This window comes from Staurois parvus, unplaced genomic scaffold, assembly GCF_062004578.1.
Source record: "Staurois parvus isolate SC_StPar_1 unplaced genomic scaffold, SC_StPar_1.0 ptg000465l, whole genome shotgun sequence".
NCBI lineage: Eukaryota > Metazoa > Chordata > Amphibia > Anura > Ranidae > Staurois > Staurois parvus.
Window position 1 is genome coordinate 1378695 of NW_028318261.1, and position 17196 is coordinate 1395890.

The window sequence follows — 17196 nt, forward strand, 5'->3', positions numbered from 1 at the left end:
GGGGGTACTGCAATGTTATGAAAGGGACAAACCTGCTGCACCTCAAATGTTGTGCCCTTCCTTGAGGATAATAGTGGCAGCGGCAGGCGGGCAAGTCGGTGGCGGGGAGAGGACATTCAGGCAATTATTTGGCGAGGCTGTGGTTCAGAAAGGAGTGTTTCTGGGTCCGAATCCAGACCACAGTCCGCCATTTAGTGATGCCTGGTCTACAGGCTTGGAAAAATCTGTATGTAAAATGGATAGAAAACTGGCTAAAAGATCGTATTCAGAGAGTAGTGGTTAATAATTCATACTCTGAATGGTCTAGGGTTGTCAGTGGTGTACCCCAAGGTTCAGTGTTGGGACCCTTACTTTTTAATATATTTATAAACGATATAGGGTCTGGGATTGCAGATGACACCAAGCTGTGCAGTGGAATAATGTCCTTACAGGATGTATCCAATTTACAAGCCGACCTCAATGCACTGTTTAATTAGACAACTATGTGGCAAATGAGGATTAATGTTGATAAATGTAAGGTTATGCACTTGGGGGCTAAGAATATGCATGCATCATACATACTAGGGGGGTACAACTGGGGGAATCAATGGTGGAGAAGGATCTGGGGGTTCTGGTAGATCACAAGCTTAATATTGGCATGCAATGCCAAGCTGCGGTTTCTAAAGCGAGCAAAATCCTCTCCTGTATTAAAAGATGCCTACCTATATATCAGATCACATTCGCATTCCACCATACCTTTGTGTGAGGCCTGTACTATCCATTGTTAGTTACATCAAAAAGAGTTTTATGCTGCACTTAAAGGACGCCACGTTTTTCCTCTCTGATTTCCCACAGGGCTCTCTCTAGCTTGTCACTGGCTGCCTGCCTTCTAGTCCAGCGGCTTATCAGGACTTCAATAAGGACTATTCATCACAAGGACTATATATATTTATATGGTGTCTCATTGTATATATATATATATATACACACATATATACACACACACACACATTTTCGTCTCATTTTGACCCTTGGTTTCCATTTTTAGTCCTTTCCACATATACCATTTTCAGCCCTTCTTGGAGTGCACCAAATACCTGTTCTGCCCTGAGTGGCCCCCCGAAACACATTGGCTGTCCTTTACCCTCTTTGTTGTAATCAGCTGAGCAATAAAGACTTTGGACTCCTAAAGATTTTTCATTTGGCACTCTCTGTGACCTATTACACTTAAATTTCTCAACTTGGGTGAATGTCCTTTCCTGGGTAGTCTCTGTTCTTGTGGCGAGCTGCCAAATACAGGCCATTTTGCTAATCCATGAAAATCCACATCCAGCACCTCTCCACCACAATCTTTTATAAACCTGATGACTGTTATAAGGATACCAGCAATAGATGTTCACACATTTACCTCAATCCAGGTGGGCCTATGGGCTTGTTTTGCCCAGCAGTCTTCCCAGTTATTTTCAAAAGACATTCACAAACATTTTTCAACGCACCCTGGGATCTGTAAAACCTATGGCGCTCTCCAATGGCCAGAGATATCATGGTGCATTCTGGTTTGAGTCCATAGTAGAACACAATGATTGGCAAGGAACACTGTCACACACACATTTTAGCGTATCACACTGCTAACTTTTTTCTTTTAACTTTATTTTAAAAGTCACATATTGATATATCCAGGGGCAGACTGACAACTCATGGGGTCCCCGGGCAATAGGGGATCATGGGGCCCCTGTGTCAAACAAGCCTATGAAAAAGGTACCAGGGGCATCTCATGGGGCCCCCTACTGACCCTGGGCCCTCAGGTAGTGCCCAAGTTTCCAAATGGTCAGTCCACCCCTGGATACATCATTCATGTCTTAGAACAGCAGCACAGAACTACAGGGTGATGATATGCGTTTCCATTCAATATGTTATAGAAAAATGCAGACATTGAATTTTAGCACACTGTACCACACATCAGCACTGGGGTATGAACAAGGAACATAGAAAACAATTGTTTTCTATGCGCCCTAGGGTTACCGGTGGTTATCCAGTGCTGGAAAACTCAGGCCCTTAATGTCCTGGGTCTCATACTAACAATCGGTAGCCAGGAGGCCCGAGTCCTGATTGTTGTAATAGCCTCTGACTGGCTATCATAGTGATCAGTCACTGTACAGCCCACCCCTGTGTTTTGTCTCTTAAATGGAGAAAGATATACATTGTATCCTTTTCTCCTTGCTAGAGAAGAAAAATGGAAACAAAGATCAATGTGTGTAAAAATAATAAAATAAAATAGCTAGATTGGGGTTTGATCTAAGTCAGTGTGAGGGTTAGAGCTAAGGCACTTTCACACTGATCCAACGCAAAAATATTTCCATGCCGTGTATGTGGTGCATTTTTTAAAGAAGATGTAACCCAAGAACTGCACCAAAAATGCATCTCAGGTGCGTTTTTGAAGCGTTTTCCAGTTATTTCAATGGGGAGGTGTCTTTTTGGTGCTTTTTTTAATTGAACAAACATGCTCCAAAAATGCTGCAAGCAGAATTTTTTTACACTGAAATGGAAGCATAAGGCCCCAGTGTGAAAACATACATAGGGTAGCATTTTTCAAAGCTTTTCTTGTGTTTTTTTTAAAACACAAAAGCGTTAAATAAATAATATACACATACTGGTATCTCTGCAATCATCAGGAGCAGAATTTATTTTCTTCTTTACAAAGGGTTGTTCTTTGGTGGTAATAGCAATAAATATACAGCTAAATTATTATTATTTTTTTTTTATTTTGCACCAGTGTTGCTTTGACAATAATAAAAAAAAAATAAATCAGGAGATATTCATTACCACCAAATGAAAGCTGAATTTGCCCGGAAAAAAAAAGCTATAACACACCTGGATACACCAAGTAGTTGAGATGATATGTACAGTTTTACTAACACATGTCAAAGATGCAAAACGGTGTTCAGACATTAAGATTTGTTTCACCCTCCTTCATTAAAGGGTTAAAGAATTCCAGGTAAGTATATTGATACCTCAGTCATGAACACTTCTGTTCACGAACAACTCGGTTCACAAACAGAAGAGCTCACAGAAATTTGTTTTGCTTCACGAACTACGCTTCGGTTGATGAACACGAGTCGCGGTCATCTTCCCTGCTCTGACACGTGGTCGTGACTTCCTGTAGGCTAGATCATGGTCACAGACAGACACTGAAAATGTATATGAAGACACTTACAGTACTGAGAAGCTTTTTGCTGTGCTTTTTAGCATACACTGTACCAGACATCCAGTATGGCTCCAAAGAAAATTGAGAGCAAGCATGGTGGTAGGTAACGAAGGGGACAAGAACGTGCAGAGCGGTAATAAAGGGGACAAGAACATGCAGAGCGGTAACGAAGGGGACCAGAACGTGCAGAGCGGTAACGAAGGGGACCAGAACGTGCAGAGCGGTAACGAAGGGGACCAGAACGTGCAGAGCGGTAACGAAGGGGACCAGAACGTGCAGAGCGGTAACGAAGGGGACCAGAACGTGCAGAGCGGTAACGAAGGGGACCAGAACGTGCAGAGCGGTAACGAAGGGGACCAGAACGTGCAGAGCGGTAACGAAGGGGACCAGAACGTGCAGAGCGGTAACGAAGGGGACCAGAACGTGCAGAGCGGTAACGAAGGGGACCAGAACGTGCAGAGCGGTAACGAAGGGGACCAGAACGTGCAGAGCGGTAACGAAGGTGACTAGAACGTGCAGAGCGGTAACGAAGGTGACCAGAACGTGCAGAGCGGTACGAAGGTGACCAGAACGTGCAGAGCGGTAATGAAGGTGACCAGAACGTGCAGAGCTGTAACGAAGGTGACAAGAACGTGCAGAGCGGTAACAAAGGTGACAAGAACGTGCAGAGCGGTAACGAAGGTGACAAGAACGTGCAGAGCGGTAACGAAGGTGACAAGAACGTGCAGAGCGGTAAGGAAGGTGACAAGAACGTGCAGAGCGGTAACGAAGGTGACAAGAACGTGCAGAGCAGTAAATGAAGGCGACAAGAATGTGCAGAGCGGTAAATGAAGGTGACAAGAATGTGCAGAGCAGTAAATGAAGGTGACAAGAATGTGCAGAGCAAGCATGGTGGTAAAAAGAACATGCAGAGCAGTAATGAAGAGGACAAGAACGTGCAGAGCGGTAAATGAAGGTGACAAGAACGTTCAGAACGGTAATGAAGATGACAAGAACATGCAGAACGGTAATGAAGGTGACAAGAATGAGCAGCAAGCATGGTGGTAAAAAGAACGTGCAGAGCGGTAATGAAGGTGGCAAGATTGTGCAGAGCAAGCATGGTGGTAAAAAGAAAGTGCAGAGCGGGAATGAAAGTGGCAAGAATGTGCAGAGCAAGCATGGTGGTTAAAAAAACTGCAGAGCGCTAATGAAGGTGACAAGAACGTGCAGAGCAAGCATGGTGGTAAAAAAAAGTGCAGAGCGGTAATGAAGGTGACAAGAATGTGCAGCGCAAGCATGGTGGTTAAAAAAAGTGCAGAGCAAGAATAGTAAAAATAAGGTTGTGAAGAAAATAACTATTGAGTTGAAGAAGGAAATTTTAGAAAAGCATGACCGTGGTATTCGTGTGACTGATCTGCCCTCAGAGTACAAGATGGCAAAATTGACAATTTCAACTATTTTGAAGAAGAAAGCTGCCATCAAAAGGGGCTGATGTGGCAAACGGAGTAACGATGTTAACCACTTGACCTCCAGAGGATTTACCCCCCTTAATGACCAGGCCTCTTTTTGCTACTCGGCGCTGCACTAATTCAACTGATAATTGCGCGGTCATGCAATGCTGCACCCAAACGAAATTTACGTCCTTTTTTTTCACACAAATAGAGCTTTCTTTCGGTGGTATTTGATCATCTGTGTGCTTTTTATTTTTCACGCTATAAACAAAAAAAGGCCAAAAATTTTGAAGAAAAAATATTTTTTACTTTCAGCTATAAAAAATATATAGTAAACTCAAAGTTGGTTATAAATTTATGCCAAAATGTATTCTGCTACATGTTTTTGGTAAAAAAAATCCCAATAAGTGTATATTGATTGCTTTGTGTGAACGTTATAGCGTCTACAAACTATGGTATAGATACTGCAATTTACGCCATTTTTTTGCTATACAGCTCTGTGCTAGTTTAACAGACAATTGCGCGGTCATGCAATACGGTACATAAATGAAATTTACATCCTTTTTCCCCCCACAAATTGAGCTTTCTTTCGGTGGTATTTGATCGCCTGTGTGGTTTTTATTTTTTGTGCTATAAAAAAAAAGGCTGACAATTTTGAGGAAAAAAAACTGTATTTTGGACTTTTTGCTATAAAACATGTCCAGTAAAAAAAAATTTAAAAATCAAATTTAGTCATAAATTTCTGCCAAAATGCATTCTGCGACATGTCTTTGGTTAAAAAAAAACCCCAATACGTGTAAATTAATTAGTTTACGTGAAAGTTATAGCGTTTACAAATGGCAGGAAAGATACTGGGATTTTTAGGGGTTTTTTTACTAATAATGGCGGCGATGAGCGACTTATGGCGGCGATCAGCAACTTATGGCGGACATTCTGACATTGGGGGGTACTGACTTGGGGTCACTGACATCCCCAGTGACATCAATACAGTGATCAGTGCAAAAAAAAAAAAAAACACTGACACTGTACTAATGGCACTGGGGAGGAAGGGGTTAACTTTATTTTGCAGGGAAGGGTGATCTGAGTAAGGGGGAGTGTTTTACAAGGGGGCGGGGGTGTGTACTGAAGGGAACACCTGATCGGGAGAGGGAAACTCTTCTGTCCCGGTCAGCGTGTTCTTGAGCTGTCAGGGAAGTGACAGATAGCACAGCTACTGCAGCTGTGCTCTCTGTCACTGATTGCCGCCGATCGCATGTTTTAAAACGTGGTTTTGCCTGCCCGTGCCGCCCTGCCGCCCTATTTCTACAGTGGCAGGGCGGCAAGTGGTTAAGCAAGCAGAGGACTCAAGTGCTGGAAGAGGTGGAAAAACTTTTTTTAGTGTGGTTGAATGAGAAACAGCTGACAGGTGAAAGCGTTAGTGGAGCTATGATCTGTGAAAAAGCCAGGAAATTGCACAGTGATTTACTGAAAAAATAAAACCCTCTAAAAGTGCAGCAAGTGAAGAATTTAAAGCCAGTCGAGGCTCGTTTGAAAAATTCCGCAAGAGAAGTGGCATCCACAGTGTGACAAGACATGGTGGGGCTTCCAGTTCTGACAAGGCCACTGCAGGAGCCTACAAGAATGATTTTGCGGAATTCATGAAGGCAGAAGGATACGTTGCTCAACAAGTGTTCAACTGTGATGAAACAGAGCTCTTCTGGATAAAGATGCTGAACAGGACCTATATCACGCTGGAGGAAAAGGCACTGCCAGGGCACAAGCCCATGAAGGACAGACTGACCCTTTTGCTGTGTACGAACGCAAACACCGATCTGAAGAAGAAGCCACTACTGGTGTATCATTCCCAGTCCCCTCGTGCATTCAGGAAACAGAATGTGAACAAGGCCAGACTGCCTGTCATGTGGAGGGCCAATCCGAAAGCTTGGGTCACAAGGCAATTGTTCATGGAATGGCTGCACGAGGTGTTCTCACCCACCGTAAGAAAATATCTTACAACCAACTGCCTGAAATGTGCCTTCTTCTGATGGACAATGCCCCTGCACACCCTCCAGCCTTGGTGGATGATATGTACGCTGAGTATGACTTCAGAAAAGGTCAAGTTCCTCCCTTCTAACATGACACCTCTTCTGCAGCCCATGGACCAGCAAGTGAACTGCAACCTCAAGAAGCTGTACACAAAGGAGCTCTTCACTAGGTGTTTTAATGTCACTGAAGAGATGTCCTTGAGTCTGAAAGAATTGTAGAAGAAACATTTCAATGTCCTCAACTGCATTAACCTCATTGACAAAGCCTGGGAAAATGTCACTCACCGAACTTTAAACTCAGCCTGGAAACTGTGGCCAGAATGTGTCACTGAACGTGACTTTGAAGGGTCTGATGAAAAGGTAGTGGCGGAGATTGTGTCCATGGGTAAGAGTATGGGTCTGGACTTCACTGGTGCATAGAGGAGCTTGTTGAGGAACATAAGGAGGAGCTGATTCAGTTGGCAACCAAATTCGGTTAGTGACCACGTTTGTAGGGGTCAGAACAGATTAACCTGATTTACATTGAACCCTATGGGAAAATTTGCCTCGGTTCGCGACCAGAGTCGACGAACGAATTAAGTTCATGAACGGAAGTATCACTGTATATGCCACACCTGGCTGATGCCCCTGGAAGCTGGAAATCACTGAGATAGACAACACTACTCCAATGATCTCCACCTGCTTCCAGGTCCAATCCTAAGTGGTTGGCTTGATACAATGTGAACACAGGCGGTTGGCTGCTCGGCATGGACACAATTCAGAGAAGGCTTTTTATTTTCTGAATAAATGCAAAAGCATTCTCTGCTCTGATTGGACAGCGTGGAAAGGTGGGGCAGTGACATCTCACTTTCCACCTCATCCAACTGTGATTTACATTCATTCTCTGAATGGCACCCATGCCGAGCAGCCGACCTCCTGTGTCCTAATTACCACAGGGCAGCACCTCGGCGTGGGACCTGGAAGCTAGTGGAGATGACTGGAGTAGTGGTGTCTAACTCTGCGATTTCTAGCTTTTAGGGGGCCAGCCAGGTGTGGCATATACATAGTTACATTGGTCCAAGCCAACTATTACGACTCAATTCTGATGCGGCTTTTAGTGCGATCATGTAGTGCGACCATGATGCAACTTCAGATATGGCTAGCATTTTCTTTGGAGCCAAATGGCACCAAAGTAGCACAGGAACCTATTTCAAAATCGCACGGCACAAAGTTGCATTGATGTGAAGCGGCACCAATCAACATAATGTGATTTCCCTTATCATGCGACTCAAATCACATCAGAAATCGCACCAGCATGAACCAAACCTTAAACAACTAAACTTTCAAGACCACTTAGTAATCCCAGTATCATAATAAATTGTATCATATCTAACAATTTTATACTAACAAATACAACAGTTCAAGAAAAGAGAAATGTCTCCAAATAACGTCTCTCCAGCCAGCGTGTATACAGTATCTTCCAGAAGTGAGCACACACCTCATATTTTTGTAAATATTTTATTCTATCTTTTCATGTGACAACACTGAAGAAATGCTACAATGCATAGTAGTGAGTGTACAGCTTGTATAACATGTACATTTGCTGTCCCCTCAAAATAACTCAACACACAGCCATTAATGTCTAACCGCTGGCAACAAAAGTGAGTACACTCCTAAATGAAAATGTACAACTTGAGCCAAATTAGCCATTTTCCCTCCCAGGGTCATTTGACTCGTTAGTGTTACAAGGTCTCAGGTGTGAATGGGGAGCAGGTGTGTTAAATTTGGTGTTATCGCTCTCACACTGGTTGTTCAACATGACTTCTCATGGCAAAGAACTCTCTGAGGAGTTGGAAGAAAAAAAAAATTAAATATAATAATAATGGCTGCTCTACATAAAGATTGCCTAGGCTATAAGAAGATTGCCAAGACCCTGAAACTGAGCTGCAGCACGGTGGCCAAGACCATACAGCGGTTTAACAGGACAGGTTCCACTCAGAACAGGCCTCGCCATGGTCCACCAAAGAAGTTGAGTACATGTGCTCAGCGTCATATTCAGGTTGTCTTTGGGAAATAGACATATGAGTGCTGCCAGCATTGCTGCCGATGTTGAAGGAGTGGGGGGGCAGCCTGTCAGTGCTCAGACCATATGTAGCACACTGCATCAAACTGGTCTGCATGGCTGTCGTCCCAGAAGGAAGCCTCTTCTAAAGATGATGCACAAGAAAGCCTGCAAACAGGTTGCTAAAGACAAGCAGACTAAGGCCATGGATTACTGGAACCATATCCTGTGGTCTGATGACACCAAGATAAACGTATTTGGTTCAGATGGTGTCAGGCGTGTGTGGCGGCAACCAGGTGAGGAATACAAAGACAAGTGTGTCTTGCCTACAGTCAAGCATGGTGGTGGGAGGTTCATGGTCTGGGGCTGCATGAGTGCTGCCGGAACTGGGGAGCTACAGATCATTGAGGGAACCATGAATGCCAACATGTACTGTGACATACTTAAGCAGAGCATGATCCCCTCCCTTCAGAGACTGGGCCGCAGAGCAGTATTCCAACATGATAACCCCAAACACACCTCCAAGATGACCACTGCCTTGCTAAAGAGGCTGAGGGTAAAGGTGATGGACTGGCCAAGCATGTCTCCAGACCTAAACCCTATTGAGCATCTGTGGGGCATCCTCAAACTGAAGGTGGAGGAGTGCAAGGTCTCTAACATCCACCAACTCTGTGATGTCTTCATGGAGGAGTGGAAGAGGACTCCAGTGGCAATCTGTGAAGCTCTGGTGAACTCCATGCCCAAGAGGGTTAAGGCAGTGCTGGAAAATAATGGTGGCTACACAAAGTATTCACACTTTGGGCCCAATCTGGACATTTTCACTTAGGGGTGTACTCACTTTTGTTGCCAGCGGTTTAGACATTAATGGCTGTGTGTTGAGTTATTTTGAGAGGACAGCAAATTTACATGTTATACAAGCTGTACACTCACTAGTTTACATTGTAGCAAAGTGTCATTTCTTCAGTGTTGTCACATGAAAAGATAGAATAAAATATTTACAAAAATGTGAGGGGTGTACTCACTTCTGGGAAATAATGTAACTGGATCTTCTTTGTGTCATTACATTATAAAAACAAGATCAAAGAAAAAAAAACAGAAGAATCAGCACAAGGGACAGAACTTACAAGATGTGTCCCTTGTGCTGAAGCCTCTTCTGGTAGTAGAAATCCTCCTCTGTCCTTGCCCTCCCCATCCCCCGCAGTCTTCCAGTGTGGATGCTGGGGAATGTTGGGGCAGGGGCCACACTGACAGGGATAGACCACAGATATCTGCCATAGCTGACCTGCTCCTGAGAATTCTGGCAGGCTGTCATACTCATCCCCTGGCTTCAATATTCCCAGTCTCTGTCCTGGAACATAACTGATGGTAACAGTAGTGTGATCTTCATATGTGTCCCAAGTCATAGACTCAGAGGACGGAAGCAATTCCATCAAAAGGCCATCCAGGCAAATAGCAACTTCACAGCAATAGCAGCCCCCAGTTTTCTCTTATGGCACGTTACCAGCAGACCTCATCATGTGGAATAGAGGCTTTGTATGAACAATCAATGGGCAACAGCTTAGGACTCTCACCTCCACCTGTCTGCTCTCACGCGCCGCAGGTCACACGTTTACCCGGGCAACCCCAGCAGCCCATACAGAGGCACATGGAACACTTCCGAGTACGGACAATTCTCTCTGCCCCACTTCCGAGTACGGACAATTCTCTCTGCCCCACTTCCGAGTACGGACAATTCTCTCTGCCCCACTTCCGAGTACGGACAATTCTCTCTGCCCCACTTCCGAGTACGGACAATTCTCTCTGCCCCACTTCCGAGTACGGACAATTCTCTCTGCCCCACTTCCGAGTACGGACAATTCTCTCTGCCCCACTTCCCTCTCCGCCCCACTTTCGGTCCGGGATTGGACACGTTTCCTAGAAAAAATAGTATGATTATTTCTTCTACTCATGGCGAACACGCTCTATTAAGTATATTAAAATGCAAATACGAACATTTCGGAGTACTGTAGCGTTATTAGCAAAATCTGGTGAAAACTCGACCTTCTTCCGGCGGAAGTGATTGTCCTTTGGAAGGGCTGGAGCTCCACCTTGTGGCTGGTTGAGCTGAGATAGGCTGTCACTAGTACCAGGAAGACGTGGAAGGCATGGCAGCTAGTACTGGAGCTGACAAACCCACGGTCAGGGAGATCTTCACCTCCATGCAGTATGGACCGGCTCCAGAGGCTGCCAACATCGCACAGGTGAGGAGGACATGCTGGGGCCTGATGGATGGGGTGTTCTAATATTGGAGGTGTCCTGTTGCAAGGGGTGTTCTAATATTGGGGGTGTCCTGGTATTGGGGGTGTCCTGGTATTGGGGGTGTCCTGGTATTGGGGGTGTCTGATGCAAGGGGTGTTCTGGTATTGGGATATTGGGCTTCTTGATGGATGTGGTGTTATGATATTGAGGGTGTCTTGATGGATGGTGGGCTGTTCTGATATCGGGGAGTGTCTTCATGGATGGGGTGTTCTAATATTGAGGGTGCCTTCATAATTGGGATGTTCTGATGTCGAGGGTGTCTTGATGGATGTGGTGTTATGTTATTGAGGGTGTCTTGATGAGTTGGGTGTCTTGATTGGTGGGGTGTTCTGATATTGGATGTGTCTTCATGGATGGAGTCTCCTGATGCTGGGGGTGTCAATGGATGGGGTGCCTTGATGTGTGGGTGTTCTGATATTGGGGCTGTCTGGATTGATGGGGTGTTCTAATATTGGTTGTGTTTATGGATGGGGTGTCTTGATAGTGGGGTGCCTTCATGAATGAGGTGTCTTAATGGATGGGATGTTCTGATGTCGGGGGTGTATTAATGGATGTGGTGTTGTGTTATTGAGGGTATCTTGATGGGTGGGGTGCCTTGATTGGAGTGTCTTGATGTTGGGGGTGTCAGTGAATGGGGTGCCTTGATGTGTGGGTGTTCTGATATTGCGTGTGTGTAGATTGATGGGGTGTTTTAATATTGGTGGTGTCTTGATGGATGGGGTTTTCTGATATACGGGGTGTCTTCATGAATGAGGTGTCTTGATGGGTGGGGTATACTGATATTGGGGTTGTCTTCATGAATGCGATGTCTTCATGGATGGGGTGTTCTGATATTAGGGATGCCTTCATGGATGGGGTGTCTTGATAGGAGGGGTGCCTTCTTGAATGAGGTTTCTTGGTGGATGGGATGTTCTGATGTTGGGGGTGTCTTGATGGAGGTTGAGAGCCCTTCTGGGTAGGGTGTCCTGATGATTGTGGAGTCCTGATGGAAGGACAGTATCCTGATAGAGATTGGCCAGGGATGGTCCTGCTCTGTCTGCTGACATAAGTGGGTGTTCCCCCTGAGGTTTCAGTAGAGGACATATCTGATTTATGGTGTACAGCTGCCAGTAGTTTACAATTTTGAAGGCCACTTTGATATACTCATCAGTGTGATTCCTTTATCTTTTCAATGTTTTGCACAGCCAGTCCTATGTCTGTACAGAGTTGTGCTGTAATGATGAGCAGTATGAACTTTCTGAGACAGATGTCAGTGAGAACTGAACTTCTGCATCCCATACAGCTGGTAGATAGACTCTGAATTGGAAATGGTATATCGGGGGCTAAGGTATATAGATTGCCTGAATCGGTTCTGTTGACAGAGACTGTACCAGCTCATAGAATATGGAGTGACTGGAGAGTTCGGAGATAATTATGCGTCTGATTGGTGAGACAATTCAGTGTTTGAAAAGTCATGTGATGGGCAGTCAATGTCTTCATTTTCAGTGTGACAGTTATTATTACATTTTCCTGACTTCCTGTAACATTTGCAGACGCACCACATGTGAGGATAATTGGGGGGGGGGGGGGGTTCTCTATAGTATTTCTAATTAAACATAGGCTGTATGTAAAGAGACAGAATAATTGCATTGAGCCACTAAGAGCTCCCTCTACTGAATAACCTGCAAATCTCTGTAGTTCCTAAAAAGAAAAATTATGAAGAAGCAAGCCTTTGAAATGTGAATGTTTTAAAATTCACATTTAGGTGGAACTAAACCTATTTGAATCAATTTATCAGTCTCCCAAAACCGTTGCATTCAAGGCATGCTGTGAATGATAACTGTCACACTTGCTTATGCTCTCAATTGAACTGTCAAGCCATCCAATGACTGGTGTCATAACCGATCACGTGCAGCACCATGGCAACTGCAGATCAAATAGAGGCTACGATGGCAGCTTTCATGGTTGTAAATGAAAGGAGGGTTTAGTTTCCCTTTAAATTAAAATGGAGGAAAAGCATAACACTAACTAATCCTAAAAAGTTTCTTCCCCATGTAAAAAAAAAAAACCAAATCTGTGTATTTACCCTTTTAATTTTGCTTCGGTCCAGTCATGTGAGATCCTTCAGCTTCCCTTTGTCAGTGAGTGGCTGCTGCAGGGGAGAAGATGGCAAGTACACACATCAGCTCCTTTATTTAAGCTTTGAAAATGAAAGCTAGAAGCTGATTGGTTACCATGCACAACTGCTCCAGGTTCTGGCTGATCCCGTCTTAGTAAATTCCCCTCATTGTGTTTTTCCTTTGTTGGCCTCAGACATAACAGTACCCTTTTTTAGTTTAGTTAAGTATGGTGTGAGGGCCCCCGTGAAGGATCCAATCAGTTTCTATCCAGTCGGGTAGATATGTGCCATACACAGATGTTGGGAAATCTAAGGGCTTATGTACATAGAAAGTTCTGAGGCTTCCCTCTACCGCTTAAAGTGGCATTTTACAACCTGTTAAAAAAATAATGTTGTTTATTAAAGAACTTGCATTCCACACTAATCATTCTGCTACTAAAACAGTGTGTGCTGTAAATGACCTCCAGTATTGCTCCGGTTTCTTCTCGCTGGAGGCTGCCGTATGGCTGAATCGCGGAGCACCTGAGCAGCAGTAAATCTTTAGGCTGTCAGCAGATCAGCCTTTACAAATTCAGCACAGTGCCGAAGAATAGAGAGCAACTGAGCATGTGCAGAGCAGGGTGAGATAGTGTACTACTGAGTATAGGCACTTCTCTTTAATGTTTCACATAGTAGACCTGCAAAAGGGGCCAGCCTGAAGTGACCTAGCAGGACCTACATTTGTGACTGAAGTTCCACTTTAATCCTGGGCTTTATTTTTTTTTCTTTTTGTGAATAGTCCTCTAGCCTGTTAAACATGTATTTCAGGTTGTAGTCCTGACGTTGGTCTCCCACAGTACCTCATTTCTTCCAAGACACCCAGCAGCAGAACTCAATCCGGACTTCTAAGGAGATGCAGAAAGATCAGAGCACCATGGTCCCACCCCCGAGGGGACATGATCATGCGTCCTTTATTAGCAGTGCACTGATACAGTGAGAGGTGAGGTCATAAGACTGGCCATTTCTGAAGCCAGCAATAAAAAATATAGCAGTGGAAGGCATCTGGGTGGGGGAGGCCCTCAGGCTACGTTCACACGAGCTTTGTCAGCAGGCGTCAGACAGGCGTTTGTGAAGCATTTTTAAAGCTTCTCAAATGCCTATGAAAATTCTGCACATGGCAGCACACAGTGCTGTTCACATGGAAGCGTTAGCGTCGCAGCAAAACTGACGCCTCTTGTGGAGTCAGGAGGAGTTGAAGCCTCCCATTCAAGTCTATGGTGCCGCTCTGCAAACGCCTGCCAGGCGTTTGCGATGTGGTTGCAGAGCGTTAATACCATTTAACTTCATTTTAGGAGTTTGTGGGGCAAAACACCCATCAACAGCCTGAAAACCGCGCATAGGTCGTTTTGGGAGCGTTTGAGGAGCATTAAAAACGTTTCCCAAACGCATGTCAAACGCTGTAGGGTGTTTGGCGAGAGTTAGAAATAAAGTCAAGTGTGAACGAGCCCTAATTGGGGAGCGGGGTTCACCTACTATTGCAGATCGTATCTGAATAAGTTTGCTTTACATTTAATGCAGGACAGATGCAGCTTCCTGCTCTAATCAAAGGCAGAGCTGGACAGCAACACTCATATGCATTTTGGGGGGTGGTAAAAGCAGGTGATTGAGCTGTGGTTTTACCGCTCCCTCAAACCACCCACCTAAACAAAGAATTGCAACCACGCGGTCATATCGCATTCGGTGAACACGATCCATTCAAGTTAATGGGGCTGCACTGTAATCACCCTGCAACTGTTTGTAATACATGTGGCTACAGTGCGGTGGGTCATGATTTTGAGGATTAAGGGCTCGTTCAGAAGGGTGCTGAGACTTCTCCTCTGTGCTGTGCTGCTTTTTGGTGCGTATGCATCCACCTTGGAACTGCATGCAGGTAGAAGTGAGTGCAAACACTGTGCGTTTGGATCCATGTACCTTCTCCTGCCTGCATGCCAACATTTGACATGTAACTGTGTCTGTGCAGCCTATGCATCTGCATCCACTTCTATAGCTGCTAGAGATGCACCCATACCCTTTTCTTACCAGCGAGCACGAGTATTGATACTTTCGGACAGGTACCAATACTTTGCAGTGTGATTTGTGTCCATACAAAAAGGAATGGGCGCAAATTGCACTGCACAGAAAGGCATGCGATTTGAACAGGAATGCAGTGCGATTTCTGTCTGAATCACATGCGGGCGGCTTTTTCTCCTCTCCTTGCAGGGATGACCGTACGGGCTAGATTGCTTCTGATTGGCCAGCAGTGTGACAGTGCTGAACAATCAGACGCTGTCTAGCTCTCTGCAAGTAGAGGAGAGAAAGCTTCAGGGATTTCAAATCCCCAGACCTGTAAAGCAGCTTTTAGTTGTGTGACAACATGAGATTGGTGCAGGAAGGTTTCTACACCACTTCAGTGTGAACTTGGGCTATGACAAGCCTGGGTTCACACAGGAGTGCTGGGGAAACCGCATGCGATTTGGACAGGAATGTGAATGGCACCGCATTCCTGTTCAAATCGCATGCCATTCCTGGAAGTGCATTTTGCTCCAATTAATTTTGTACGGACGCAAATTGTACCACAAAGTATCAATGAAAAATACTTGGTATCAGCACCAATATTGCTGCATCCCCAATGGCTGGTTCACATTATTGTGGGCTCTGCATGTTCCCAACCCACAGCCAAACATGCGACTCTTTAGCAGATGTGCCAGGCTGCTACTAAATTCTTTATTCTGTTTTTAATTGCTTTGCAAAGTGGCATGGTTTTACATGTGTGCCACAGCACCATGCAGTTTGGCGCAGTGAGATTTCAAATAAAAAAAAAAAAAAAAAGGACCAGGGACTTCTTTTTCTGCAGTAGGGCATCTTGTTGAAATGAATAGGCTTCCTGTATGCAGAACGCACATCGCAGAAGTGTGAACTAAATGCTTGTGTACACTGGAATGATGTGCGGGAGAGCAGCGTTTCTAAGCTGCTTACGCATTCTGATTGCAATGCCCTTGCGATCTGCTGTGGGGGTTAAAGGTAATGACACCCCGACGCAGGTCACAAACGCACCAAACCGCATGGTGCAAAGCACCATGTGATGCTGTTGCCGTGCGTTTAAAAAAAAAAAGTAGAGCATGCACTACTTTAAGTGCTCGGTCATACCAATACAACTTGTCATGTGATTTGATAGGTTTAAATTGCATGACAAGTCGCACCATATTCTCGGGAATTGAAGCGGTCATATCGGCGCGATCTCGACTTGGTCGGAGTCGCACCGATTTTGAAAGTAGTGCAAGCACTGCTTTTTTGCAAGTTCAGGTGCAACTTTTAGACACCTGCTCACAGATGTCTTGCAAATTGCACTTGAAGTTGCACTGACATTCTACTTTGAAATCGTGAGACTTCACTTGGTTTCAAAGTGAGATTGGTGCGCTCGAGGTCTTAGTGCTGTACATTTTGATTTTATCCCATTCAAATGAATGGGAATGAAATTGCACCGCATAGACCCGCATATGAATAACACAGGAATGTACAGTGCGTTCTGTGCGATCTGTATAAGGGTGTAGGCTGAACCAGCCCTAAGGCTAGCTTCACACCATGCAGGGTGCATTTCAGCCCTTTCTGCACTGTTTCGTTTTGTGGGGGGGAGGGTAATTTTTTTTTTTTTATTAATTTTTCTTGCTAGGCAGATTTTAAAAAGCATCCAAAAACGCAGCAAAAATACACTACGTGATTTTCTGTAGCCTTTCTATTGAAGTCCATAGAACCAAAAATGCAACTTGGGTTTCGCACTGATGCAGTGTGGAATTTGCACCGGTTCCTGTGCGATTGCCGCAGCGTATTATAATCACACCCCATTCATATGAACTACTGCGGGGGTGTATTTTAAGTTAACGACACCCCAAAATCAATTCGCAAAACACGGTACGGTCTGCAGAATCAGATTGAATAGGTGTGAGCACTCATACGATCCGATTCTGGTGCAGACCAAAAAAGGATCCTGCACTCTTTTGGTGCGTATGCTGTGTTTTGAGCCTTACAAAATGTATGGCTCAAATTGCACCGCACAGAAATCCCATTTGATTTGCACAGGAATGCATTGCGGTTCCTGTGCGAAT

At 44.7% G+C, this 17196-nt stretch overlaps 2 protein-coding genes across 2 annotated transcripts in view; one reads left to right on the plus strand and one right to left on the minus strand.

Moving 5' to 3' along the window:
* Positions 1-10404, minus strand: part of PIH1D1 (PIH1 domain containing 1) — a 35140-nt gene extending 24736 nt beyond the window's left edge. The window contains exon 1 of the mRNA XM_089689003.1: positions 10251-10404. The gene's annotated coding sequence lies outside the window, so the exon portion shown is untranslated. The remainder of the gene's footprint in view (positions 1-10250) is intronic.
* A 358-nt stretch (positions 10405-10762) lies between these two features.
* The window catches only part of ALDH16A1 (aldehyde dehydrogenase 16 family member A1), a 144816-nt gene continuing 138382 nt past the window's right edge, over positions 10763-17196 (plus strand). Inside the window, exon 1 of the mRNA XM_089689004.1 lies at positions 10763-10919. Coding sequence (XP_089545130.1) covers positions 10824-10919 — 96 coding nt within the window. The 5' untranslated portion in view covers positions 10763-10823. The remainder of the gene's footprint in view (positions 10920-17196) is intronic.